At 39.9% G+C, this 26,734-nt stretch overlaps 2 protein-coding genes across 5 annotated transcripts in view; both read right to left on the bottom strand.

Annotated features, from left to right (window-relative positions):
* Positions 1–1,415: 1,415 nt before the first annotated feature.
* On the bottom strand, positions 1,416–8,275 carry LOC149130192 (uncharacterized). Of its 4 annotated transcripts, none has more exons than XM_089345872.1 (3): positions 7,906–8,275; positions 5,665–5,755; positions 1,416–3,559 (listed from the first exon to the last, which is right to left on the bottom strand). In XM_089345872.1, the coding sequence occupies exon 3, from the start codon at positions 3,344–3,346 to the stop codon at positions 1,817–1,819; it is 1,530 nt and encodes a 509-aa protein (XP_089201998.1). In that variant the 5' UTR covers positions 3,347–3,559; positions 5,665–5,755; positions 7,906–8,275; the 3' UTR covers positions 1,416–1,816. The 4 variants fall into 4 exon arrangements, with proteins under 4 accessions (XP_089201998.1, XP_089201999.1, XP_089201997.1 ...); XM_089345873.1 differs by having other exon boundaries at positions 7,930–8,275; XM_089345871.1 differs by lacking the exon at positions 5,665–5,755.
* Positions 8,276–11,013: 2,738 nt separating this feature from the next.
* The window catches only part of LOC106874214 (DNA repair protein complementing XP-C cells homolog), a 28,761-nt gene continuing 13,040 nt past the window's right edge, over positions 11,014–26,734 (bottom strand). Inside the window, exons 10-22 of the mRNA XM_089346280.1 lie at positions 26,421–26,471; positions 24,639–24,731; positions 24,378–24,530; positions 22,504–22,561; positions 20,077–20,188; positions 19,497–19,541; positions 18,107–18,151; positions 17,639–17,728; positions 16,423–16,504; positions 15,895–15,988; positions 15,039–15,132; positions 11,963–12,052; positions 11,014–11,665 (exon numbers count right to left, since the gene is read on the bottom strand). Of these exons, the coding sequence (XP_089202406.1) occupies positions 11,363–11,665; positions 11,963–12,052; positions 15,039–15,132; positions 15,895–15,988; positions 16,423–16,504; positions 17,639–17,728; positions 18,107–18,151; positions 19,497–19,541; positions 20,077–20,188; positions 22,504–22,561; positions 24,378–24,530; positions 24,639–24,731; positions 26,421–26,471 (1,310 nt within the window). The 3' untranslated portion in view covers positions 11,014–11,362. The remainder of the gene's footprint in view (positions 11,666–11,962; positions 12,053–15,038; positions 15,133–15,894; positions 15,989–16,422; positions 16,505–17,638; positions 17,729–18,106; positions 18,152–19,496; positions 19,542–20,076; positions 20,189–22,503; positions 22,562–24,377; positions 24,531–24,638; positions 24,732–26,420; positions 26,472–26,734) is intronic.

Below are 26,734 nucleotides of genomic sequence, written 5' to 3'. Positions count from 1 at the left end.
CAAGAACCACTGGATGGATATGGATGAAACTTTCAGGGATGTTTGGACTCATGACTGGCACAAACTCATTAGGTTTTGGGATCAATCCAGTACCAGACAAGGATTCTAAATTATTTTTCCCTTTTTTTTTTTTTTTTTTTTTTTTTTTTTTTTCACTTAATTTTTGAGAATGGTAAGGTTCATTTTTATCATTCTCATTTGTGAGAGCAGTTGAGTTTATTTCAGATATCCTCATTTTAAAAATCAATCTCCGGTTAATCAGTGAGAGGACATTGGTGTTGCATTGGCAAGAGTTACTAACCAGTATAGATGGTAACACCTACTTCCAATATAACAGTGTGATTTACAAACAGACTTCCGGCCTACCTATGGGATCTAACCTTTCAGGCTCGCTGGCTATCATGTACATGGATAAGCTAGAATGCACAGTACTCAATACCTGTCGCTCATGCATCTTCTTCTCCAGGTACGTTGATGACATCCTTATCATTACATCTTCCAGGGATAAGGCCATTAACATAAACCAGACCTTTAATAACACCGACAAACATCAAATACGAGATTGAACATCCAGACGAATCCAGAACCCTCTCTCTACTCAACTTCCAAATCAAGATCAGAGTGGAAGGCTTCCATATTTACCAAATTCGGATCTTTTTTAAAACGGGGGCCCACATTTTTCATTAACGAAACACTTTGAAAGTTGGAACACTGGTAGAATGTGTCATCTTTTTCTCTTAGTCTTCTTAAAAAAAAAAGAAATCCATAAGTTATTCCATGTTAAAGTTGTCGTATTTCTGTAATTTCAACCAATCACTGACGTCCATTCAGCCGATATACATTAAGTGCCGACTACATAAACAAACGATTCTGAAACAATTAACCCTAACCCTAACCCTAAGGTTAGGGTTAGGGTTAGGGTTAGGGTTAAATCAAATTTAAAATGAAAAAAGCAAATAAAACGAAGGCATGGAGATTAAATACGCTTTACATCGCTTAATCAGCCAAAGGAGTAAATGTAAACAACTGAATACTTGTCAGTGATTGGTTGAAATTATCGAAATAAGACAATTCTTTTACATGAAATAAATTCGAATACAAAAATATTTTTCTGTTCTATAACACAAAATAGATACGAAGTTTGAAAGTCTTTCCGTACCAAAAACACTACGTAAAACATTAATGAAAAATGTGGCCCCCCGTTTTAAAATAGATCCCCAAATTCTACAGAAAAGCTGTCGCTAATAGAAAACTTTCCGTCCAGAAACAACTGAAAAGGATTACCTGTGTCATATACTTAGGGCATATTAATTACTGCTTGGACAGGTCACCTTCATCAAAGGAGGGGGAGAGGATAAAAAAAAAATGTACACAAAACATAAAATAAACAAGAAAAAATACATGGAAATACATGATATTTTAAAATTGAGTTTTTATACTTTTTAAAAATGGTATGACAATCAGAATCAGTTATTTGACAATTCCATTCGTTAAAAGGAATTATATTGGCATGTTATTTCCAATACGTTACTCTTAGTCAGAAATTCCTCAGACAGAGAGAGAGAGAGAAGTATGTATACAAGAAAATAAAAAACATTCCAGGTTGATAGCACTTACGACACATTATTTCATCTTAATTCCATGAAATAAAAACGGTAAAAGGTAATTAATGACTAAAATAAATAAAAATTAATCCAATAAATAAATTTTTGCTTTGTTTGTTTGTTTGTGTTTTCCGTTTTGTGTTATTTTGAAATTTATGTATTTTTGTTTTGTTTTTTTTTTTGCTTGTTTTTTTTTGTAATTTTCAGAGCAGTCAGGATGTAAACGATGATTTCATGATGTCATAGACAGGCGTCGTGCCAGAGATGTCGTCCTCGTCTTCCTCCTCTTCTACCTCTTCGATGTCCTCCTCTTCCTCTTCGTCGTCCTCCTCCTCCTCTTCGCCAATTTCATTCTCTCCGTCGTCGCCATTGTTGCTGCTGTTGTTGTTGTTGTTGTTGTTGTTGTTGTTGTTCCCACTTCGGTGCTGCTGCTGCTGCTGCTCATTGTTGCTAAGAGATTTTGTGGTCGTCAACGACGACGAGGACTTGTTGTGGGTCTTGAGGTGGACGCTGAGATTGCCGGAAACGGAGAATGTCTTCTGACAGAAGTCGCATTTGAATGGACGCTCCCCCGTGTGCGTGCGAAGATGCACGTTGAGATTGCCATACGTGGTGAAAGCCTTGCGGCACACATCACACTGGTAGGGCTTCTCGTCGGTATGCGACCGCAGGTGCACAGTAAGGTTGCCAGATGTTGTGAATGCCTTCGGACACAGCGAACAGCGGAAGGGCCGCTCGCCGCTATGTGTGCGCTTGTGCGCCACCAGGCTGCTCGATGTCGTGAACGTGTCCCCACACTGGTCGCACTGATAGGGCCTCGCCCCGGTATGAATCCGCTGGTGCACGTTCAATGCGCCAGACGTACGAAACTGCTTCTGACAGCGCGTGCATTTGTAGGGCCGGTCCCCAGTGTGCGTTCGCTGGTGCCGTTGCAGTTTCCCAGCCTCAGCAAACGCTCGGTTGCAGAAGGTGCACTTCAGCAGCCGGGCCTGGGGCTGCGACTGCGAGTGCGTCTTCACATGTTGGTCGAGCTTCACACTGTCTGTAAACGACGCACCGCAGTACTCGCACTTGAAAAGCCTCTCGCCCGAGTAAATGCACTCATGCGACTGCAGTTCAGATAGGTTCTTGAAGCTTTTCTCACAATTCTGGCACTGCTTGATGCCAACGCGGGCCCGGTCTCTCAACCCTGCTCTGTTTGACGTACTGTTATTGCTCGGTGGCTCAGGCATGCTGGCCATAGTACCACCACCACCACCACCGCTGATGCTGCTGTTTCCGAAGTTGTTCTCCACATAATACTTGGGGTAGGTCATGTTGCTGTCGAGCGGGGAAGGCACCCCGGAACCGCCAAGGACGTGCACGACCATGTGCTCGTTGAGTTCTTCGAAGCTCGCAAAGCTGCGGTAACACATCTGGCACTTAGATGCAGACGACGAGGTCTGCCCTGGAATCGACCCCATTCGCTGCTGTTGCTGCAGCTTGCCCACATTCATACTCATGCTGTCGTTCATACCTAGGTAAGCAGTGTTTTGGAAATTCGGAATATAATTCTTCTCCCTTGTGTCTGTGGTGTGGTTCAGCTGGTGAGCGGAAAACTGTTCGAAATCGGAGAAGATTTGCGAACAATAACTGCAAGGATACAATGGACTGTCAGTGGAATGGCTCTTCAAGTGTTGAAGTAACAAATAGTTGTATTTGAAAGTTTTCTCACAACTTGTGCACTTCAAGCTTTTTCCCATAGCTCACCTTTATTATTATTATTATTATTATTATTATTATTGTTGTTGTTGTTGTTATTTTTATTCCTCCTCCTTCATTACTTTCTGTCCTTTTCCCTTTTATTTTTTCGCTTCAGATTTCTTCAAACATTACCACGGCTATTTCTGTTTTTTTTCACAGACTCCATACCAAGGAAGAGAGGGAGAGAGAGAGAGAAAAAGTTGGTTAAAAACCTGCAAAGAGATGAAAACAAAAAAACAAAAAAAACAAAATCAAGTTTCAGTCAACAAGGTGGAATTAAAAAAAAAAAATATTCATATATTCCAATACATATATATATACACACACATGTATACATGTACATACAAATATATATATATATATATATGTATGTGCACATATATATAGACATGTATATATGTTATGTGCACATATATACACATATATGTATATAATCGAAGTAGTCAGAATATGCGACAGAGTACTTAAGATTAGTCTAGTGCTTCATCATAGGTTAGCTACCGTCATCTCGGCCTATGCCCCTCAACCGGGGTTACCGGATGGGCAGAAAGACCAATTCTACGAGACCCTCCTGCAAACTACCTCATTGACAAATGACAGGGACCTTCTCTTTGTGGCTGGTGACTTCAATGGTCATGTCGGACGTCATGCAGGGGGCTTCCATGGCATTCATGGAGGCTATGGCTTCGGTTCCCGCAACGAGGAGGGAAACCAGACTGCTGGAGTTCTGTGATGCAAACGATCTTATGGTTTGCAATACCAACTTCAGGAAACCAGCCAGTCACCTAGTCACCTACCGCTCCGGCAGACACTCTAGCCAAATCGACTACATCCTCGCCAGAAATAGGGAAAGAGGGCGGCTTATAAATGCCAAAAACTTCCCTGGCGAAGAATGTACTCCTCAACACAGATTAGTAATTAGCGACTTTGGGATCAAGGCAAAAAGGATGCCCAGAAGTAGACCGACTTGGAGGAGAAGGGGTTGGAAACTTAAAGATCCAACAATCGGACAGAGATTTAGAGACATTTGATGAAATAGAAGGGGATATAGCATCATACAACATGGAAGACAACTGGAGGTTCCTACGGGACAACCTGCTGGGAGCCACCGACCAGATCTGTGGCTGGTGTAAAGTCCCCTCTTGACCCAAAGTAATTTGGTGGTGGAACAATGTGGTTGACAGGGATATCAGACAAAAGAAACAGGCTTGGAAGGACTGGAAAAATGGAGGTAGCAGGGAATTGTATCAGACTGCTAGAAGGGAAGCTAAGAGACAGGTTTATCTAGCCAGAGGGGAAGCGGATAAGAAAAAGTTTGCCAATGTTCTGCGCTGTGAGGACCAAAGACTTGAAGTATTTCATGTTGCAAGACAGTGTATGGTTCAATTACGATTTCACTTGCCCCAACAGATCTTCGCAAGCAGAGTATAGTATCCAATGAAGGAGAGGTTGGCATGGGTGCCAGTCATCGAATTCGGTTCGATTTCAGATTTCAAATTCACTTGCCTCAACAGGTCTTCGCAAGCAGAGTTTTTAGTGTCCAATGAAGTAAAGATACGAATAAGTGAGCTGGCTACACTTCTGGCAGAGGTCACAGATTATGTTCTCACTTGCCTTGCTGGGTCTTCTCACGTACTGCATATTTCCAAAGGTCCTGGTCACTGGTCATTGCCTCAGTGAGGCCTAAAGTTCGAAGGTCGTGCTTCACCACCTCATCTCAGGTCTTCCTGGGTCTACCTCTTCCACAGGTTCCCTCAACTGATAGGGTGTGGCACTTTTTCACACAGCTATCCTCATCCATTCTTGCCACATGTCCATACCAGCGCAATCGTCTCTCTTGTGCACCACAACCGATGCTTCCATCAGTGGCACAATTCCTACCGACAAGGTCTCGGGACATGCCGGCAGCGTACTGCAAACCGCCGGCACTGTCCCATTCTTTTCCTTCTTTTTTTTTTTTATATCATTTTTTCCTGACCGTCTTTCTACTGACCTAAATATTTTAAATTTTTGCCGCATTTCTGATGTCTAAGGATGGATAATGATGTGTATGAGCGTTTTTTCAAATAAAATTCTGCAGAACTGAAGAGGCAAATTTACCTTATCTTGTCTTATTTTGCCCCACTTTACATTTGTCTCTTATATGCTTAAAGAAAACGGAAATATTTTTCTGAAATAGTGTTCTGAATATGTTATAGTGTTTTTAAGGCATTTAGGTAAGGCCATTTGCTTAGCTGATATAGTCTTTGTAAGGTAGTGAACATTTGTAAAATATATATTTCGTCTTGAAGTCAAGAATGCAGTAAATCTTACTCACTGTGCCCCAGCCACCCCTATGCATGGACGGTCCGACGAATTCTTCCAAATCACCGTCATCGATCTTTTTGTAACAGTAAAATAGATATGTTCTACAAAAAGTACAGAGTAATTCTTCAGTTTAATGTGAAATAGTTTATAAATATATATATATATATATATAAGGTTGTATTAATGCTTGTGTATGCGTCTTCTTGGGATATATGAACTACTGACTATATATATATATATATATATATATATATATATATATATATAATACAAATAATAAATGAGTATATGCGTATATACGTACATGTATGTACATACCTACATCTACATGTATATATAGATGCATATCTGGGTACAGGATGTTGCAAAAAAACGTGGACAAAATGATAAACAGAACATAAACAGAGTACAGAAAACACACAGGCCACATAGAGAACGTTTCCTTCATCAGCTGCCACCATTCTAAGACTAAGCGTTTCGAAATATATATATATTTGTGTCAAAATGTGACGATAAACAGTATTTTTGGTATTGTGTGTACACGAAAATGCATCACACATACTGAACACTAATTATGGTGAATACAGGCACACGCACACACAAGAACCGAAATTCAGTCGATCACACGTACACATTATACCCGAAATACAGTTAATCAGATGCACAACGGTATCACATGTACTTTATGTGTGTGTGTGCGTGTGTGTATGTACACGCTCGCACGCGCATTATATATTGTGTCCTCATCTAGCTACCCATGTGTAGATTTTCTAACCAGAACAACATTTAGCTGTGTTCATTTTACACACACACACACACACAAATGTTGCGTGTCTTTGTTCCCCCTGCATATCTTTCTACATACATGTATGTATAACAGTTTGAATGATCGACAATGTGAATGTAAGATTTAACTTCAATTAAAATATATATACAACAAACTCCTACATTATATATTGGATATTCATATTCTTCATTAGTAAACACAAACGTTCGTCAATCTACATACATCTAACCGTCACCATATACACAACCAGACAAAACACAAACGTTTGTCAATTTAGACATCTAGCCGTCGACTAAACATAATGAACCAAATTGACTCTTCTTCTAGTTTCTCTAGTCCAACTTGCTAGAAATAGCAACCAGATCCTCTTCAAATGACATCCTGCTAGCTTAGATATTTAATTGACACGTAAGATATAGCAGTCTATCAAACGTACCCCTTATAGAAAGAGATGGTTCTGGCTGGAATAGATTCGATCATGGGGGCGTCAGATCACGGATGAGCTAGGGGGTTACACAATGTGTGTGTAATCTAACATAAAACACAAAACAATACATGCACAACCACATACCGATTTGTCCATCCAGCCATCCATTTGTGTGTACATAGAGATCGAGGAAGAGAGAGGCAAGTAGATAGAAAAAGAGACAAACAGACAAAAAGAAGATATATAAATAGGGTAGATAGATAGATAGATAGACAGTAGATAGATAGATAGATAGATAGATAGATCGATAGACAGGTAGATAGATTGACAGATAGTGCATGTCACTCTGCACATGTTTTGACATCTATATATCCGTATGTTGCCCACTGCAAGACATGTATTGTCTAGCTACGGAGATGCATTCATTTAGCTTGCCAATCTAGCCATACACCACCCATCTAGCTAGTCACAGCTACCACAAAAATGTACACAAGTCACCATATATACACACAACAGATACAGATTTAGCGATCAACTAAATTCTTATCTACACACTTAATATATATATATATATATATATATATATATAGATAGATAGATAGATAGATATATAGATAGATAGATAGATAGATAGATATATAGATAGATAGATAGATAGATAGGTAGATAGATAGATCGCTCGATAGATAGATATAGAGAGAGTGATACAAAGCATACACACACATTGTATAATATAAACTATACACCTCTCTCTCTCTCTGTACACACACACACATATGTAGACATACAGAGCATGCACACATACATTGTATGATCTAAAGTATACACATATCTCTCTCACTCCACACACACACATATATGTATGATATAATACAAAGTGAATATATATTATGTATATAGACAGATATACAAAGCATGCACATATATATATATATATATATATATATATACTGTACAATATAATGTAATAAAGAATACACGTGTCTGTATATATATATATATATATATATATATATATATATATATATATAACTCACGTAATAATTTTCAGCTTGGCTTACATCAATCAGTCCAGTAGAGGCAGCAGCTTGGACATTGGCTTCGTGTAAAATCTCTGTCCGAGTCCTAATAACATCAGAACATGTGTAAGACGTAGAAGGAGAAGAAGAAGAAAGGATGTTGTGTGCTAAGACATAAAGACATATGTGTGGATATGTATCTCGCGATCAAGGTACTGTAGTATGCATAAATATATGTATATACATATACATATACATGCGTGTGTGTATATCTATATATGTATATGGGTTTGTAGACAGACGGATGTATATATATGTATATATACGTGTGTATGTGTCAAAGGTTCTATGATGAAAATTAGTGAAAAAAAATGGCGTTGCTTGTTGTAAATTTTCCACCAAGGGAGACAACTTATGTAATTTGTCATATTATGCGCCGACCAACGTTCAGATGATGCAGAAGGGACTAATCGAGGAAGTTCACCGCTTCCGGTACCTAGAGCTTTCAATCTTACTTTCTCTTCCTCCCCCCCCCTCGTATCTTCGTTCTTTCTTTTCTTCATCCATCCATCTTTCTCCTTATCTTCTCTTTTTCCTCCTCCTCTTTGTTCTCCTTTATCTTTCTCCTATCCTCTCTCTTTTCTTCGTCCTTGCTTCTTCTTTAGCTTTCTCCTCCCCTCCTTCCGTCTTCGTCTTATTCCTGCTCCCCTCTCCTCTGTTAATAACAGAAGTGACCGCTGTCATGGTCAAGTGCTTCAGCCGGCACGGTTCAGAACCTTTGCTGGAATTACACCCATCACCATATTACAACCACCTCTACTATTTCTGCTCCCATCACTTTTAACAGATTTGTTACTACCCCATCCACCACTTTTACTAATATTACCACAGCCAGCTTTAAGAATGAAAATGCTCTTGAAAGAAACAACTACAGACGTCAAATTATAAATATAACTGAAAAAGTTTTAGATCAGCTGATTAGGAAGAATAAATGAGATGTTTGGATTTGTGTCTGGAAGGAGTACAAATAATGCTTTCAGCCACTATACTTAACATTGGTTGACTGGAATAAGCCTTTAACAAGGGACCACTTGGTTATTAAGAAAACTACAGGGTGGTCCGAAAGTTTTGTTACCCACTACATATTACTCTTTTACTTGTTTCAGTCATGCTGGAGCACCGCCTTTAGTCGAGCAAATCGACCCCAGGACTTATTCTTTGTAAGCCCAGCACTTAATCTATCGGACTCTTTTTGCCGAACCGCTAAGTTACAGGGACGCAAACACACCAGCATCGGTTGTCAAGCGATGTTAGGGGGACAAACACACACACACATATATATATATATATATATATATATATATACATATACATATATACGACGGTCATCTTTCAGTTTCCGTCTACCAAATCCACTCACAAGCCTTTGGTCGGCCTGAGGCTACAGTAGAAGACACTTGCCCAAAGTGTCACGCAGTGGGACTGAACACGGAACCATGTGGTTGGTAAGCAAGCTACTTACCACACAGTGATTATCATTATATTTTGTTTTAGTAAAATCATTAATCATGATATAGAGTAATATAATTTTCAAGAGACGGGTGACACGAGCTCCTACAGTTCGAAAGAGGGGTTGCTTTTACAAGTGTATTTGACACATGATCATGTGCATTCTGGCAAGAGCATGGGGGGATGTGTGACATGATTTCACCTGGAATACCTAAATGAAGTTTATTGGGACAGATGGATAGGGCAAGGATCGCAACAACTTCCAACACCTGTTGATTGGCCTCCCAGAAGTCCAGACCTCACATCTTGTGATAACGCTCTTCCAAACTGCAGGAGCTCGTGTCAACCATCTGAAATTGAAAATTGTATTTTTATTATATGCTGTGCTTGAAAAGACCCAACAGGCCAAGTGAGACCATAACCTGTGGCCTATGCCAGTGATGTAACCAGCCCACTTAGGCATACCTTTCTTTCATTGGACACTAAACTATGCTTGTGAAAACCTGTTGAGGCAAGTGAAATCAGAATCGAATTCGATGACAGCACCGCATGACTGGCATCCGTGCTAGTGGAGCGCTAAGAGCACCATCCGAGCGTGATCGTGGCCAAGGCCGCTGCGTGGCACGTAAAAAATACCATTCAAGCGTGATCGTTACTTTGTACTTTTATCTGTAAACCCAGTTGGCAAAATAACATGGTTTGTCATAAACACCTGTACTTTGTGGTCTTTTTTGTTACTTTAGCTATGAATTAAATTAATGAATTCAACAGGATACACTGTCTGCAAATAGTTGGATTCAGCATATTATCCTCCATTTTCTAATTGATAAATATATATATATATCATCATCATCATCATCATCATCATCATCGTTTAACGTCCGCTTTCCCTGCTAGCATGGGTTGGACGATTTGACTGAGGACTGGTGAAACCGGATGGCAACACCAGGCTCCAATCTAATTTGGCAGAGTTTCTACAGCTGGATGCCCTTCCTAACGCCAACCACTCAGAGATTGTAGTGGGTGCTTTTACGTGTCACCCGCACGAAAACGGCCACGCTCGAAATGGTGTCTTTTATGTGCCACCCGCACAAGCCAGTCCAGGGGCACTGGCAACGATCTCACTCGAAAATCCTACGGGAGCCAGTCAGGCGGTACTGGCAACGGCCACGCTCAAAATGGTGCATCTCATGTGCCACCTGCACAAGAGCCAGTCCAGGGGCACTGGCAACGATCTTACTTGGCTTGCCGGGTCTTCATATATATATATATATATATATATATATATATATATATATATATACACACACACACACACATATATATAAGTATATCTTTCTCGGGGATATTCAGCGTGACAAGGCTGACCCTTTGAATTACAGGCACAACAGAAACAGGAAGTAAGAGTGAGAGAAAGTTGTGGTGAAAGAGTACAGCAGGGTTCGCCACCATCCCCTGCCGGAGCCTCGTGGAGCTTTAGGTGTTTTCGCTCAATAAACACTCACAATGCCTGGTCTGGGAATCGAAACCGCAATCCTATGACCACGAGTCCGGCTGCCCTGACCACTGGGCCATTGCGCCTCCACAGCAATGACAATAACAACACAAAATCAAAAAGGAGATGAAAAAATGACTCTAGTCAGCTTTAATCAACAACAGAAAGATGAAGGTAAAAAAAAACATAACAAAATACCAAAGGACATTTTGTTCCGCCTACAAATTCTGCCGCAACAATATAACAATAATTAATAGAAACAAAATATAAAATGACAAGAATAAAAAACACCCCAAATATGAATATTACAAAAATAAAACCAACAACTGATGTCCGTGTGATAAATGTGCAATGTATGATATATGTCGTTATGGCAACCCAACAGAAGCCCACCCTGAGCCGATCTTTAAAAGTCCTTCCTCCCATGTACCCATAATTCAGTTGTTGTAAGAGAAGCATCTTTCTTTTTTGTTATTTCTTCTTTTTTATTGCTTTTGTTTTTGCTGTTGTTTGTGTTGTTTTCTTCTTCTTCTTCGCTGAAGGCAACATCTCCTCCCCTTCCAAAGCCTTGGCTTTTGCAGCAGGAGGTTTTCTTTTAAAAGGTTTCTGCCGATTCTTTGGTTGACAATCATCGCCGTCGTTGTCGTCATCATCATCCTCATCATTGTCGTTGCCGTCGTCGACAGTAGCAACCGAGGTAGACTTAGCAACAACACTCTGAGTATTTTCGTCTTTTGTCTCTTCTGCTTGAATTTCTCCAAAGTCTTCAGGTTCCTTAACAAACAAAAATAATAATAACAACAACAACAACAACAACAACAACAACGGTTTCAAATTTTGGCACAAGGCCAGCAATTTCTGAAGGAAAGGAGTTTAGTTGATTACACCAACCCTGAGAGGAGGAAAGGGATGGACAGTATGGCTGGAGCTGGTAAACCAGAGAACTGCACCAGGTTCCAATCTGATTTTGGTTCAGTTTCTATGGCTGATTGCCCTTCCTAATGCCCACCACTCCACAGAGTGTACTGGGTGTCTTTTACGTGTCACCTAACGAAACAGATAAATCCATACCTGCAAGTCGTATTTCCTCTTCAAGGCTTCTCGAATTCGCAGTCCACGAATAAGCTTCTTCCAGTTTCCATAGATACGCTTTTCCCGTTTCTGTCAAATAGATAACAACAATAAAAAAATAAAACAATAGTAAAATGTGTGACGATAAACACTTTGATAATTGACAAGTCCCTAAACTCTTTGGGGGTTGTTGGGGCACTGTAGCCATGCAGCATATCTTGGTGGGGACTATCCGTCTACAGGATAAACTCATTTCTACAGCTGAGTGTTTTGCTCCAGAACACAATGGATTGCCCAGTCCAGGGATTGAAACCGCAATCTTACGGTCGTGGTGGAGCCCATCCTTCAACAGGCTAAACTCATTTCTACAGCTGAGTGTTTTGCTCCAGAACACAATGGATTGCCCAGTCCAGGGATTGAAACCGCAATCTTACGGTCGTGGTGGAGCCCATTCTTCAACAGGCTAAACTCATTTCTACAGCTGAGTGGAGTGGAGCAACGTGAAGTGAAGTGGTTTGCTCAAGAACACAACGCATCGCTACAACCAGGAATCGAAACCACAATCTTATGAGTGTGAGTCCAACACTCTAACCACTCAGCCATGTGCCTCTATGAAAAACATTGACAGATGTATAAACTAAAAATAACACACAACAAAAAATCCAAAAGAGAAGATCCAATAAATAGTGCATGTCTTTAATTGGCAAAAAAAGAAATGACCATCCCCAGATATAACAAATTAAAACAGCCATCTATGTATCATATTCAATGTATATACATCATTGACAGGTAAGTTAGTTTGATTTCTGTCCAAGATAGAATATTGTGTTTGGAAACAATATATACTGGAGGGAGATGAAAAATCATCCCAGCCATGGCTTGTAAGAATGCCAAATACAGAAGACCGAGATATGTGACACATTGCTGTACTCAAAAACACCTGTCCACCCATCACAACAGAACTGAGATCCTAAAACAAAGGTGCCACATAAAAAGCACTGGTGATGGTGTCACATAAAAAGCACTGGTGATGGTGCCACTTAAAAAGCACTGGTGATGGTGCCACATAAAAAGCACTGGGGATGGTGCCACTTAAAAAGCACTGGTGATGGTGCCACATAAAAAGCACTGGTGATGGTGCCACATAAAAAGCACTGGGGATGGTGCCACTTAAAAAGCACTGGTGATGGTGCCACATAAAAAGCACTGGTGATGGTGCCACTTAAAAAGCACTGGTGATGGTGCCACATAAAAAGCACTGGTGATGGTGCCACATAAAAAGCACTGGGGATGGTGCCACTTAAAAAGCACTGGTGATGGTGCCACATAAAAAGCACTGGTGATGGTGCCACATAAAAAGCACTGGTGATGGTGCCACATAAAAAGCACTGGTGATGGTGCCACATAAAAAGCACTGGGGATGGTGCCACATAAAAAGCACTGGTGATGGTGCCACATAAAAAGCACTGGTGATGGTGCCACTTAAAAAGCACTGGTGATGGTGCCACATAAAAAGCACTGGTGATGGTGCCACATAAAAAGCACTGGTGATGGTGCCACATAAAAAGCACTGGTGATGGTGCCACTTAAAAAGCACTGGTGATGGTGCCACTTAAAAAGCACTGGTGATGGTGCCACATAAAAAGCACTGGTGATGGTGCCACATAAAAAGCACTGGTGATGGTGCCACTTAAAAAGCACTGGTGATGGTGCCACTTAAAAAGCACTGGTGATGGTGCCACATAAAAAGCACTGGTGATGGTGCCACATAAAAAGCACTGGTGATGGTGCCACATAAAAAGCACTGGTGATGGTGCCACTTAAAAAGCACTGGTGATGGTGCCACTTAAAAAGCACTGGTGATGGTGCCACATAAAAAGCACTGGTGATGGTGCCACATAAAAAGCACTGGTGATGGTGCCACATAAAAAGCACTGGGGATGGTGCCACATAAAAAGCACTGGTGATGGTGCCACATAAAAAGCACTGGTGATGGTGCCACTTAAAAAGCACTGGTGATGGTGCCACATAAAAAGCACTGGTGATGGTGCCACATAAAAAGCACTGGTGATGGTGCCACATAAAAAGCACTGGTGATGGTGCCACTTAAAAAGCACTGGTGATGGTGCCACATAAAAAGCACTGGTGATGGTGCCACATAAAAAGCACTGGTGATGGTGCCACATAAAAAGCACTGGGGATGGTGCCACATAAAAAGCACTGGTGATGGTGCCACATAAAAAGCACTGGTGATGGTGCCACTTAAAAAGCACTGGTGATGGTGCCACATAAAAAGCACTGGTGATGGTGCCACATAAAAAGCACTGGTGATGGTGCCACATAAAAAGCACTGGTGATGGTATTAGGTAAAGAGCACCCAGTACAGTCTATAAAGTGGTTGGCATTAGGAAGGGCATCCAGTTTTAGAAACCAAGCCTAAACAGACTATGGTACGTGGTACAACCCTTGGCCTCGCCAGTTCCTGTCAAGCTATCCAAACCATGCACACATGGAAAACAGGTCTTAAATGTTGATGATGATGATGATTTCAGCTTTTTTCGATATATATTGTGTTGTTAAATTCAGTATGTTTCATCATCATCATCATCATCGTTTAACGTCCGCTTTCCATGCTAGCATGGGTTGGACGATTTGACTGAGGACTGGTGAAACCGGATGGCAACACCAGGCTCCAATCTGATCTGGCAGAGTTTCTACAGCTGGATGCCCTTCCTAACGCCAACCACTCAGAGAGTGTAGTGGGTGCTTTTACGTGTCACCCGCACGAAAACGGCCACGCTCGAAATGGTGTCTTTTATGTGCCACCCGCACAAGCCAGTCCAGGGGCACTGGCAACGATCTCGCTCGAAAATCCTACAGGAGCCAGTCAGGCGGTACTGGCAACGGCCACGCTCAAAATGGTGCATCTCATGTGCCACCCGCACAAGAACCAGTCCAGGGGCACTGGCAACGATAAACTGCAGTAACTTACCTATCAACTCTGTATATACATTGAGTATCGAAACACAGATGGCAATTACATTGATGAGAGATAACAAAATTAATTAATATTTACCGCGGTTTCTCTTTCTTTAGCAAGTTGTTGTTCTTTGTGCCATTCAGCCAGAACTTTCTCCTTGTGTTCAACACACACAACCCAACCATCAAATCTGAAATATCCATTATGAAAAAGACCCTGTTATTACACTGTGTAACGAGATTTCTGTCCTTGGGTGGCAACTGTTATTTCCTATTTGATTACTCTTAAAAAGTATGGAAAATGGCTAATGTTGCCTTTAAACTTTGCCTTTGTTACATTTATTCAAACCCCCAAAAATCCCTCTCAGCACATGGCTATCATGCTCTCCAACTAATTCTGCTCATGATCAGAGATATACTTATTGCCTACCGCTCAAGCGGTTATGATCAAGCAAGTGACAAACAAATCTGTGGAACTGAACAGAATATTTGCTATAACGATATTTCTGCTTGAGCAACTCAGCATTGAATCTCTATGAAATGTAATGGAAAATGGGTCAGTTTCAAAACATTGATGCCCAGGTCATAGAAGCAATGTTTGAGGAGAATAGTAGTTATTTCTTTTGATTTCTACATAGAAGCAAATAGGAAATAACGCTTACTGACCAATGACAACAAGGGAATAATACTACTGTCTCTGGATGCAGGCTTAGCTGGGTGGAGGTGCTTGTCTCCTCCTTGTAAACATAAGGTCACAGGAAATGTGTCAAGGCCGACAGGAAGCAGTGCAGCTTCCTAGGTCTAACCAACAGTAATATTATTCCCTTCAGGGGACTGCCACATTAAGTTGACAGCATACAACTACTTCAACAAAATAAAGTGGTACACAACTGAACACAGAGTTAAGCAACAACAACAACAACAACAATAATGAAATAAAGAAATTAACTTACACAGGATGAGAAGATCCACCATGGAAGTCCCAGCCAACCATTGCAGCGGCACAGTCTACACCCAGCTTCCTGGCGACGCGATTGAGGCCTGGCTCTGGTGATGGAGAGCAAAGAAGATAGTGTGAAGGGCAAGAAAAGATAAGATAGAGGTAGAGATGTAGACAGAGTGAGTGACAGGGCAATTGTTTCTTTTATATGTGTGTGTGTATATATATGTGTGTGTTAGAGCATCGAGCTTACGATCGCGAGGTTGGGAGTTCGAATCCTGGACTGGGCTGCGTGTTGTGTTCTTGAGCAAGACACTTTATTTCACGTTGCTCCAGTTCACTCAGCTGTAGAAATGAGTTGCAACGTCACAGGTGCCAAGCTGTATCGGCCCTTTTGCCTTTCCTTTGGAAAAACACTGGTGGCGGGGATAGGGGAGAACGGTATGCATGGGCGACTGCTGGTCTTCCATAAACATAAAGAAGAGCGCGCGCATGCATGAGTGTATATATACATATATAAAACAAGAAAAGAGAGTCAAACCTGTCAAATGGACTGTTCCTCCTGGTAACATGGATGGTTTATACAGCTCAACATTTCCATATTCATTACGGGGGATTTTACCCTAGAATGAGAGAGACATATATTCATTTTATACATACATTTCATATATATATTTATATATATATGCATACACATAAGGAGTGCTGAAAAGTTCCTGGTCTTGGGGTAACAGAAAATAGAGGAGGATCAGTTAATTATGATTTTATCCATAATATTCCCATCTTTAATTCACACACTTATTCCAGCAGCCCTTCAGTTTTTCTAAGCCCTGTAAAAAAGCTCGGAAGTTTGGGCCTTCAACCAGGCCTTTCGTGATACCTTTAAAGCCAGGAATGTTTTAGCACCCATTATTGTGTTGGCCCAAAGTTATAGTAGAAGAATCTTGCCCAAGGTGACATGCAGTGGGACTGAACTCGGAGCCATGTGGTTGGGGAGTAAGCTTCTTACCACATAGCCACACCTGCGCATATGTATACATTTCTTTGTTTTATAAAAGTTCTTTTTTCATGCTAACATGGGTTAGACCAGTGTTTCTCAGCCATGTTTTTCCTATGGGCCCCGCTAATTCCTATTTTATTCTGGTGGACCTCCATTGCCATTTTGACATTTAAAAAATCCTGTTATATTTTTGTAATTAAATATTATTTAATTAAAAAAAAAGAATTGTTAAAATATTCTGTGTATTGTAGAAGTGCGACCAATTTAGTTCTATATTTAAGAGATGAGAAATTATGTACATTATTTACATTTGATGAATATTTGTCCTCATCTTGTTTGTTGTTAACACAACATTTCGGCTAAATATAAAATAGGATGGTCATAGCTGGAAACAGCTTTTTTTCTATCATTGCTTGTGCTGGTGCCACATTAGAAGCACCTGGTACACCCTGTAAAGAGGTTAGCATTAGGAAGAGCATCCGGAAATAGAAACCAGAGCAAAACAGACAATAGGATGCCTGGTTTTAGCTCCCAGGCTTGTCAGCTCTGGTCAAACCGTCCAGCATCACGCCAGTATGGAAAACAGATGCTAAAGGATGATGATGATGATGATGATGATGATGATGATGATGATGTTCTGCTGGATCAAGGTGGAACATGGCGCTAAACAACAACAATACAATCAACATTAGAAAGACAGAAAGAAAAATGTTGGGGTGGTGGTGGGAGGTGTCAAATTCTTCAGAGGTGCACTCACATTGACAGCTGGAGGGGGAACGTAGACTTCGGTCTGCCAGAAACCAAAAACTTCAAGATCTGGAATATCAGGATTTTCTTTTGGTTTATTCTGGAATTAGATTTGAAATAAATAAATAAATAAATAAATAAACAACAGCCACAATGTTTTCAAATTTTGGCACAAGGCCAGTAATTTCAGGAGAGAGGCTAAGTTGATTACAACAACCCCCAGCGTTTGACTGGTACTTAATTTATAGACTTCAAAAGGGATACAAGGCAAAGTTGACCTTGTCGGAATTTGAACTCGGAACATAAAAACAGATGAAATGCCGCTAAGGACAGAAATCGTGTTACGCAATGTAATAAACCTTTCTACTACAAGCACAGGGCCTGAAATTTTGAGGGGAAGGGTAAGTATAATTTCTAATTAGGTCACAATACCAGCAGATTTGTGTTGTGTGTGTAAGACAAAGTAAAGAATAGTTACCCATTTCGGCCTGGATTTAACCATTTTGTAAGGTTCTTCACCAACCTAAAATGAAAAATACTCAGACAGTGAGATCTAAGTAATAAAACATGCACACACATACAACCTCTGTCAGTCTGTCTGTCTCACATACACAGTGTCATTCTCTCTCTCTCTTACACATATATACATTGTCACTCCCTCTTTGTGTCTCACTTTTACACATATACGTAACATGGTATAATTATAAACAAGACAAATTGTAGCCATTTCTCCGCAGACTGAAAAAACGATGAACAGCCTTAATCGATTTTCGAACCTTATTGGGTTCTCATCAGAGGCGTTTACATCATTCTGACAGTCTCCAGAGAGACAAGCAGCCAAACTGTTTATATACTCAACAAATGCAGCAGTTACTCTATGAAGGAATCCCTAATTTGCATACCAAAAGTGTTTAACACTCTATAAATACCAGCGGCCAGTCAACGGGGATCTTAGTTCACACAGTATCAAGGTATGATATAATATGTGCGTAACATATGGTATCATCTATCTGTTTCTCTCTCTCTCTCTTGTTCACACACACTGTCTCAGGGAGTGGAGTCTTGATCGGTCTTTTCAAAAATGAGTATGGTACATCAGTTCATCTCCACCCCAGTCTCTGTCCTTCTCTCTCTCTCTCTCTGTCTTCCCCTCACACAACATCTACTCTAGCTCTCTATCTATTTCTCCTAATATGGTACGTCTGTTCATCTCCCCCCACTCTCTCTCTCTCTCTCTCCCCACCACACATGATCTACCTATCTAACTCTTCATCAATTCCTCTGCATTTCTCTCTCTCTCTATCTATCTGTCTTCCCCTCATACAACATCTACTCTAGCTCTCTATCTATTTCTCCTAATATGGTACATCTGTTCATCTTCCCCACTCTCTCTCTCTCTCTCTCCCCACCACACAGGATCTACCTATCTAGCTCTTCATCAATTCCTCTGCATTTCTCTCTCTCTCTCTTCCCCTCACACAACATCTACTCTAGCTCTCTATCTATTTCTCCTAATATGGTACGTCTGTTCATCTTCCCCACTCTTTCTCTCTCTCCCCACCACACATGATCTACCTATCTAACTCTTCATCAATTCCTCTGCATTTCTCTCTCTCTCTCTCTCTCTCTCTATCTCTGTCTTCCCCTCACACAACATCTACTCTAGCTCTCTATCTATTTCTCCTAATATGGTACGTCTGTTCATCTCCCCCCACTCTCTCTCTCTCTCCCCACCACACATGATCTACCTATCTAACTCTTCATCAATTCCTCTGCATTTCTTTCTCTCTCTCTCTCTCTCTCTCTTTCACCTTCCACACACAGAGTTATATTTCTGGTTAGAAGCAAGTTCCAAAACAACCACTGACCTTCACACATCTTCCTTCTTTCATCCATGTCTCCCGGGCATGTAACTGAAATAAATATTTAAGTAAATTTAATATTGAAATTTTAGGTGACCTCGGTGGAATTTGAACTCAGAGAACTACATATATGTGTATGTGTGTATGTGTGTGTGTGTAATGGAAGTGCAATGGCCCGGTGATAAACAAACAGACTAGACAGACAAACAGATAGATAGACAGAGAGACAGACAAACAGATAGACAGACAAACAGATAGACTGACAAACAGATAGACTGACGACAGATAGACAAACAGATAGACTGACGACAGATAGACAGAGGAACAGACAGACAGACAGAGAGACAGACAAACAGAGAGATAGACAAACAGATAGACTGACAAACAGATAGACTGAAAAACAGATAGACTGACGACAGATAGACAAACGAACAGAAAGACAGACAGATAGACAGACAAACAGATAGACAGACGAACAGACAGACAAACAAATAGACCCTTGATAATAAGGGCTGATTGGGGCTAAACAATATCTGTAGATAAGACTTGAACTTATGACCTAATAATTTAGAATTTTCAACTTTACCTGAACCACACATTCTCTGGCATAAATTGGTTCGTTTCTAATGAAACCTAGGGGTACTGCAGAGTTGGGGTAGATAGCTTCGAACTTGAGAAGGTGGCGCTTCAAGGCATACCTAAAAAATGGGGAAAGAAACTATGGTTGAATACTTTCGAGAAAGCATTTACATCTGAAGATAAAGATGAGATAGGAACAGGTATAGCTGTGTGATGAGTAGTTAGCTTCCCAACCACATGGTTCTGGGTTCAGTCCCACTGCGTGACATCTTGGGCAAGTGTCTTCTACTATAACTTCGGGCCGACCAAAGCCTTGTGAGTGGATTTGGTAGACGGAAACTGAAAGAAGCCAGCCCGTCGTTTTCACTCCAGCCGCTGTGAAGGCAAGACGAACTACTAGCGTTCTACCTCAGATTTGCGTTTGGCCGTACGGCTTTTGAATGTTGTTTTCACTGTCCATTTTTTCCTGTCTTGGTTTGTGTTTGCCACCTTGGAATCCTCTGTGTAGTGGGTTGATCCACTACTCAGGAAGAGACTATTCTAGAATACGTTCTGTCTTGTCTTCGAAACGTCTAGATAGAATAGAGACAGCTGATGAAGGGATATTCCAAGTGGCTTTCCGTTTTCCTATGTGTTCGTTCCGTTGTCTGTAGTTTATTGTTCTAACGTCCTGTACCCTGATATGCATGTATATACACATGTAGATGTAAGTATGTACATATATGTGTGTATACATGTATATATATATTCTTTGTATTATATATATATATATATATATATATATATATATATATGTGTGTGTGTGTGTTTGTCCCCCTAGCATTGCTTGACAACTGATGCTGGTGTGTTTATGTACCAGTCACTTAGCGGTTCGGCAAAAGAGACTGATAGAATAAGTACTAGGCTTACAAAGAATAAGTTCCGGGGTCGATTTGCTCGACTAAAGGCAGTGCTCCAGCATGGCCACAGTCAAATGACTGAAACAAGTAAAAGAGTAAAAGATCATTATTATTGTTATTATTATTATTATTCATCATCATCATCATCATCATCGTTTAACGTCCGCTTTCCATGCTAGCATGGGTTGGACGATTTGACTGAGGACTGGTGAAACCGGATGGCAACACCAGGCTCCAGTCTGATTTGGCAGAGTTTCTACAGCTGGATGCCCTTCCTAACGCCAACCACTCAGAGAGTGTAGTGGGTGCTTTTACGTGTCACCCGCACGAAAACGGCCACGCTCGAAATGGTGTCTTTTATGTGCCACCCGCACAAGCCAGTCCAGGGGCACTGGCAACGATCTCGCTCGAAAATCCTACAGGAGCCAGTCAGGCGGTACTGGCAACGGCCACGCTCAAAATGGTGCATCTCATGTGCCACCCGCACAAGAACCAGTCCAGGGGCACTGGCAACGATCTTACTTGGCTTGCCGGGTCTTCTCACGCACAGCCCATTTCCAAAGGTCTCGGTCCGTAGTCATCGCCTCGGTGAGGCCCAATGTACGAAGGTCTTGCCTCACCACCTCAGCCCAGGTCTTCCTGGGCCTACCTCTTCCACGGGTTCCCTCAACTGTTAGGGTGTGGCACTTTTTCACGCAGCTATCCTCCTCCATTCTCACCACATGTCCATACCAGCGCAATCGTCTCTCTTGCACGCCACAACTGATGCTTCTAATGTTCAGCTTTTCTCTCAAGATACTTACACTCTGACGGGTATTCACATTGACATTACACATCCAACGGAGCATACTGGCTTCATTCCTTGCGAGCTTACGTATGTCCTCAGCAGTTACAGCCCATGTTTCACTGCCATGTAGCATGGTTGTTCGTACGCATGCGTCATACAGTCTGCCTTTTACTCTGAGTGAGAGTCCCTTTGTCGCCAGCAGGGGTAAGAGCTCTCTAAACTTTGCCCAGGCTATTCTTATTCTAGCAGCTACACTTTCAGCGCACCCACCCCCACTACTAACTTGGTCGCCCAGATAGCGGAAGCTATCGACTACCTCTAGTTTTTCACCCTGGAATGAGATAGAAGTTGTTTCCTGTTTGTTTGCAGTCTTTATTGCACCTGAACATCTGCCACAAACAAAAACTAACTTGCTAGTTAACCTGCCTTTGATGTTGCTGCACCTCTTATGTGTCCATAGCTTGCACCGGGTACATCTTATAGAGTTACTACCTACTCCTTTTCTACATACTGAGCAGGGCCATCTACCTGAAGGTATTATTATTATTTATTCAAGGCACTACCTGAAAATGAAATCAGAAGCTTGGGGTTAGTAGCCTGCGCTCTTAACCACAAGACAAAACATTGAGGTAACAGCAAACAAGATGAGAACACATATTCGTCCAATATAAATAATGTACAAAATTCTTCATTGCTAAAATACAGAACAGTAAACATAGATCAATTATTAAAAGACACAAGTACTTACAAAGGGTGGCTCTTAAATTCACCAATTGTTTTCGGGGGAGGTTGATCAAGAAGCTGGTCTGTGAAAAGAAAAATTTATACACACACATATATATATATATATATATATATATATTATTTTGTTTAAAAGAGTTCCAACACTGTCTGTTTTTTATGTTTTATTTATATTTCTGCAGAACTAATGTGGGGTGTAGAATATGGAATATACAATATATAATATGATATACAATATACAATATAAAATAAAATAAAATAAAAATGGATGGCACCATGAAAGAAAGTATTGAATGTAGATGAAATATTGAGTGTTCAATATAAAGGATCAAATATATAAATATATAAATATAAATATATATATATAAAGACGAAGGGAATATATATATATATATATATATATACATATTCAAACAATTAGAAAGAATATGGCATAGGAATATTATCAAAATGTTTTACCTTTTAATTTTACAGTTGGTCATGCAGCATAACTATTTGGCTACTATGAGTATGTGAAAATATATATATGTATATATGTATATATATATATATATATATATATATATATATATATATATATATATATATATATATATATATATATATATACACAAATATATATATATATATATATATATATTTGTGTATATATATATATATATATATATATTTGTGTATATATATATATATATATATATATATACACATACACACACGTATATTTATATATATACATACACATATATTTTTACATATATATATACACATACATACACACACACACACACACACACACACAAACATATATATATATATATATAATGGGCCGTGACTGCTGAGGACATGCGTAAGCTCGCAAGGAATGAAGCCAGTATGCTCTGATGGATGAGTAATGTCAGTGTGCATACCCAACAGAGTGTAAGTATCTTGAGAGAAAAGCTGAACATAAGAAGCATCAGTTGTGGTGTGCAAGAGAGACGATTGCGCTGGTATGGTCATGTGGCGAGAATGGATGAGGATAGCTGTGTGAAAAAGTGCCACACCCTAGCAGTTGAGGGAACCTGTGGAAGGTAGGCCCAGGAAGACCTGGGATGAGGTGGTGAAGCATGACCTCCGAACATTAGGCCTCACCGAGGCAATGACTTGTGACCGAGACCTTTGGAAATATGCAGTACGTGAGAAGACCCAGCAAGGCAAGTGAGAACATAATCTGTGATTTCTGCCAGAAGTGTAGCCAGCCCCGAGTCACGTAAAACCTCCATGCCAAATTTGGTACAGGTTGAAACAGCAGTTTGGTCATGCATAGAGGACACACACACACACACACACACAGTGAATTTTATATATATATATACAAATTAAAAGGGTAAAGGATTATCAATTTATTAATTAATAAATCAATTAATAATTAATAATTTTTACCAAGCCCATCGGTATGAAAGCACCATTATTGGTGGAGAACTTATTCAAAAGTTCATATATTTATAAATATAATTAGGGGATCAGCAAAATATTTGCTTCACCATATACCGAAGTTCAGAAAATAGCAGCTAAAAAAGCTGAGAATCTCACAGATAGCATCACTTGTTACAAGTGATGCTATCTGTGGGATTCTCAGCTTTTTTAGCTGCTATTTTCTGAACTTCGGTATATGGTGAAGCAAATATTTTGCTGATCCCTTAATTATATTTATATATATATATATATATATATATATATATATATATAACAGTATTAATACAGTACAGAAAACATATATATAGCAAATTATGCTTTATATAACATACACGTGTTTCAACAAATCACTGCCAGGATTACCTAATTACTTGTTCATTGACCTCTTCAGTGTTAAGCAAAAACTAAAAAGGAAAGGTGTCAAACCTTTTATTTGCTCGTCTTCTTTGACATCATCTGCACTCGTGTTTACATAAGGCTTCAATGTCTCGTCCCACCATTCTTTGTCCACTCGCAGCTTTCTCGTTTTCACCAGAAAGTCATCAGAGTAGCGAGCAGTCAAGTCTTTGAGGTAGCCATCTAAAAGAAAATGCGAAATCGGCTCGTTATCCAAACGAAGCATTAATCAATGACTTGTCAGTTTCATACTCATCCCAAGGCATGGTAAAGGAAATTAACGCTACTCACCATTATCAAATGCAATAACATAAACTAGCTGCTGGTTGGATAATTTGCCAAAGTGACCAACGTCATCAAACACAAGATCAACACAGTCCACAGCTACAAGGAAAAGTAGAAGAATACAAAGATATCAGCCATAAAATAAAGAAATTTAAACGGAAATGTTTACTTACTGTCCCTACTTGAGAATAGCGGACTTTCCTGTCATTAACAACAGATGAGGCTGACACAACCCCCTGGATGATGAATGACCTGCATGGATGATGGGTGTTTTTAGTGATCAAACATCTACAGCGATCAAACATCTATAGCAATCAAACATCTATAGTGATCAAACATCTATAGCGATCAAACATCATCTATAGCGATCAAACATCTATAGCGATCAAACATCATCTATAGCGATCAAACATCTAAAGTAATGAAACATCTATAGCGATCAAACATTGATATAGTAATCAAACGTCAAACATTTATAGTGAGCAAACGTTTATTGTCATCAAACGCTAATAGCAATCAAATATTTATAGCAACCAAACATCTATAGCAATCAAACATCTATAGCGATCAAACATTGATATAGTAATCAAACGTCAAACATTTATAGTGACCAAACGTTTATTGTCATCAAACGCTAATAGCAATCAAATATTTATAGCAACCAAACATCTATAGCAATCAAACATCTATAGCGATCAAACATCTATAGCAATCAAACATCATCTATAGCGATCAAACATCTATAGCGATCAAACATCATCTATAGCGATCAAACATCTAAAGTAATGAAACATCTATAGCGATCAAACATTGATATAGTAATCAAACGTCAAATATTTATAGTGAGCAAACGTTTATTGTCATCAAACGCTAATAGCAATCAAATATTTATAGCAACCAAACATCTATAGCAATCAAACATCTATAGCGATCAAACATTGATATAGTAATCAAACGTCAAACATTTATAGTGAGCAAACGTTTATTGTCATCAAACGCTAATAGCAATCAAACATTTATAGCAATCAAACATCTATATCGATCAAACATCTATAGCAATTAAACAACTATAGCAATCAAACATTGATATAGTAATCAAAAGTCAAACATTTATTGTGATGAAACATTTATAGTGAGCAAATGTTTATAGCCATCAAATGCTTATAGCAATCAAACATTTATAGCAATCTAGCAATCAGATGTTTATAGCAATTTTTTTATATCCTTGTATTGGATATATAATATAAAAAAGCAAGGGGAAAGAAAGTATAGACACGATGCACTACAATAACTATTACACAAGACTCAATGCTCTATATCGAAGTCTACCAATACGAACTGCTAATCGCTCACAGTTCTTTGTTTCATAACAATGAGTCAGTCCACCTTTTCGTCACTTGAGGGGTGGTCAGAATCCTTCCACAACACAATCAAACATTTACAGCAACTAAACCTTCAAAACTTCGTAGCACAACATGCTTCTTTCAGTTTCCATCAACCAAACCCACACTCACAGAGCTTTGGTCAGCTTGGAGCTATAGCAGAAGACACCCGCCCAAGGTGGTGTAAGACAGTGGGACTGAACCCAGAACTATGTGGTTGGGAAGCAAACTTCTTACCACACAGCCATGCCTGCACCTATGTAGCAAAAAACACATGTAGTAAAGTAGATGGTTGCAGTAATGTGGGTAAATGCAGCAACAAAGACGTGTAATGGAGGTACTCATGTAGTAATGTAATGCAAACACACATGTATCGTAAGCTACATGTAAAGTAGGTTATACTTACAAAGCCATCTGTTTTCTTTTTCAAGATAAATCTCAATCCAAATCTCTAAATCTAAAAAATATAAGCAAAATAATATAAAAATGCTGTCATGTCCGCGCTTTTAACTGTTATTGGTTGGCGTTAGGAAGGGCATCCAGCTGTAGAAACTCTGCCAGATCAGATTGGAGCCAGCTATTTTTTTGCTGACACTGTTATTATTACTATTAGCATCATTATTTATTCAAGGAACTGCCTGGAATTGAACTTGCAATCTTGAGGTTAGTAGCCCGCGCTCTTAACTGTTAGTGGTTGGCGTTAAGAAGGGAATCCAGCTG

Source organism: Octopus bimaculoides, chromosome 30 (genome assembly GCF_046866305.1).
Source record: "Octopus bimaculoides isolate indiv1 chromosome 30, ASM4686630v1, whole genome shotgun sequence".
NCBI lineage: Eukaryota > Metazoa > Mollusca > Cephalopoda > Octopoda > Octopodidae > Octopus > Octopus bimaculoides.
This window is presented reverse-complemented; position numbering and strand designations above follow the sequence as displayed.

Coding starts and splice junctions, on each gene's coding strand:
- LOC149130192 (XM_089345872.1), bottom strand. CDS start 3,346: ATGGGAAAAAGCTTGAAGTGCACAAGTTGTGAGAAAACTTTCAAATAC.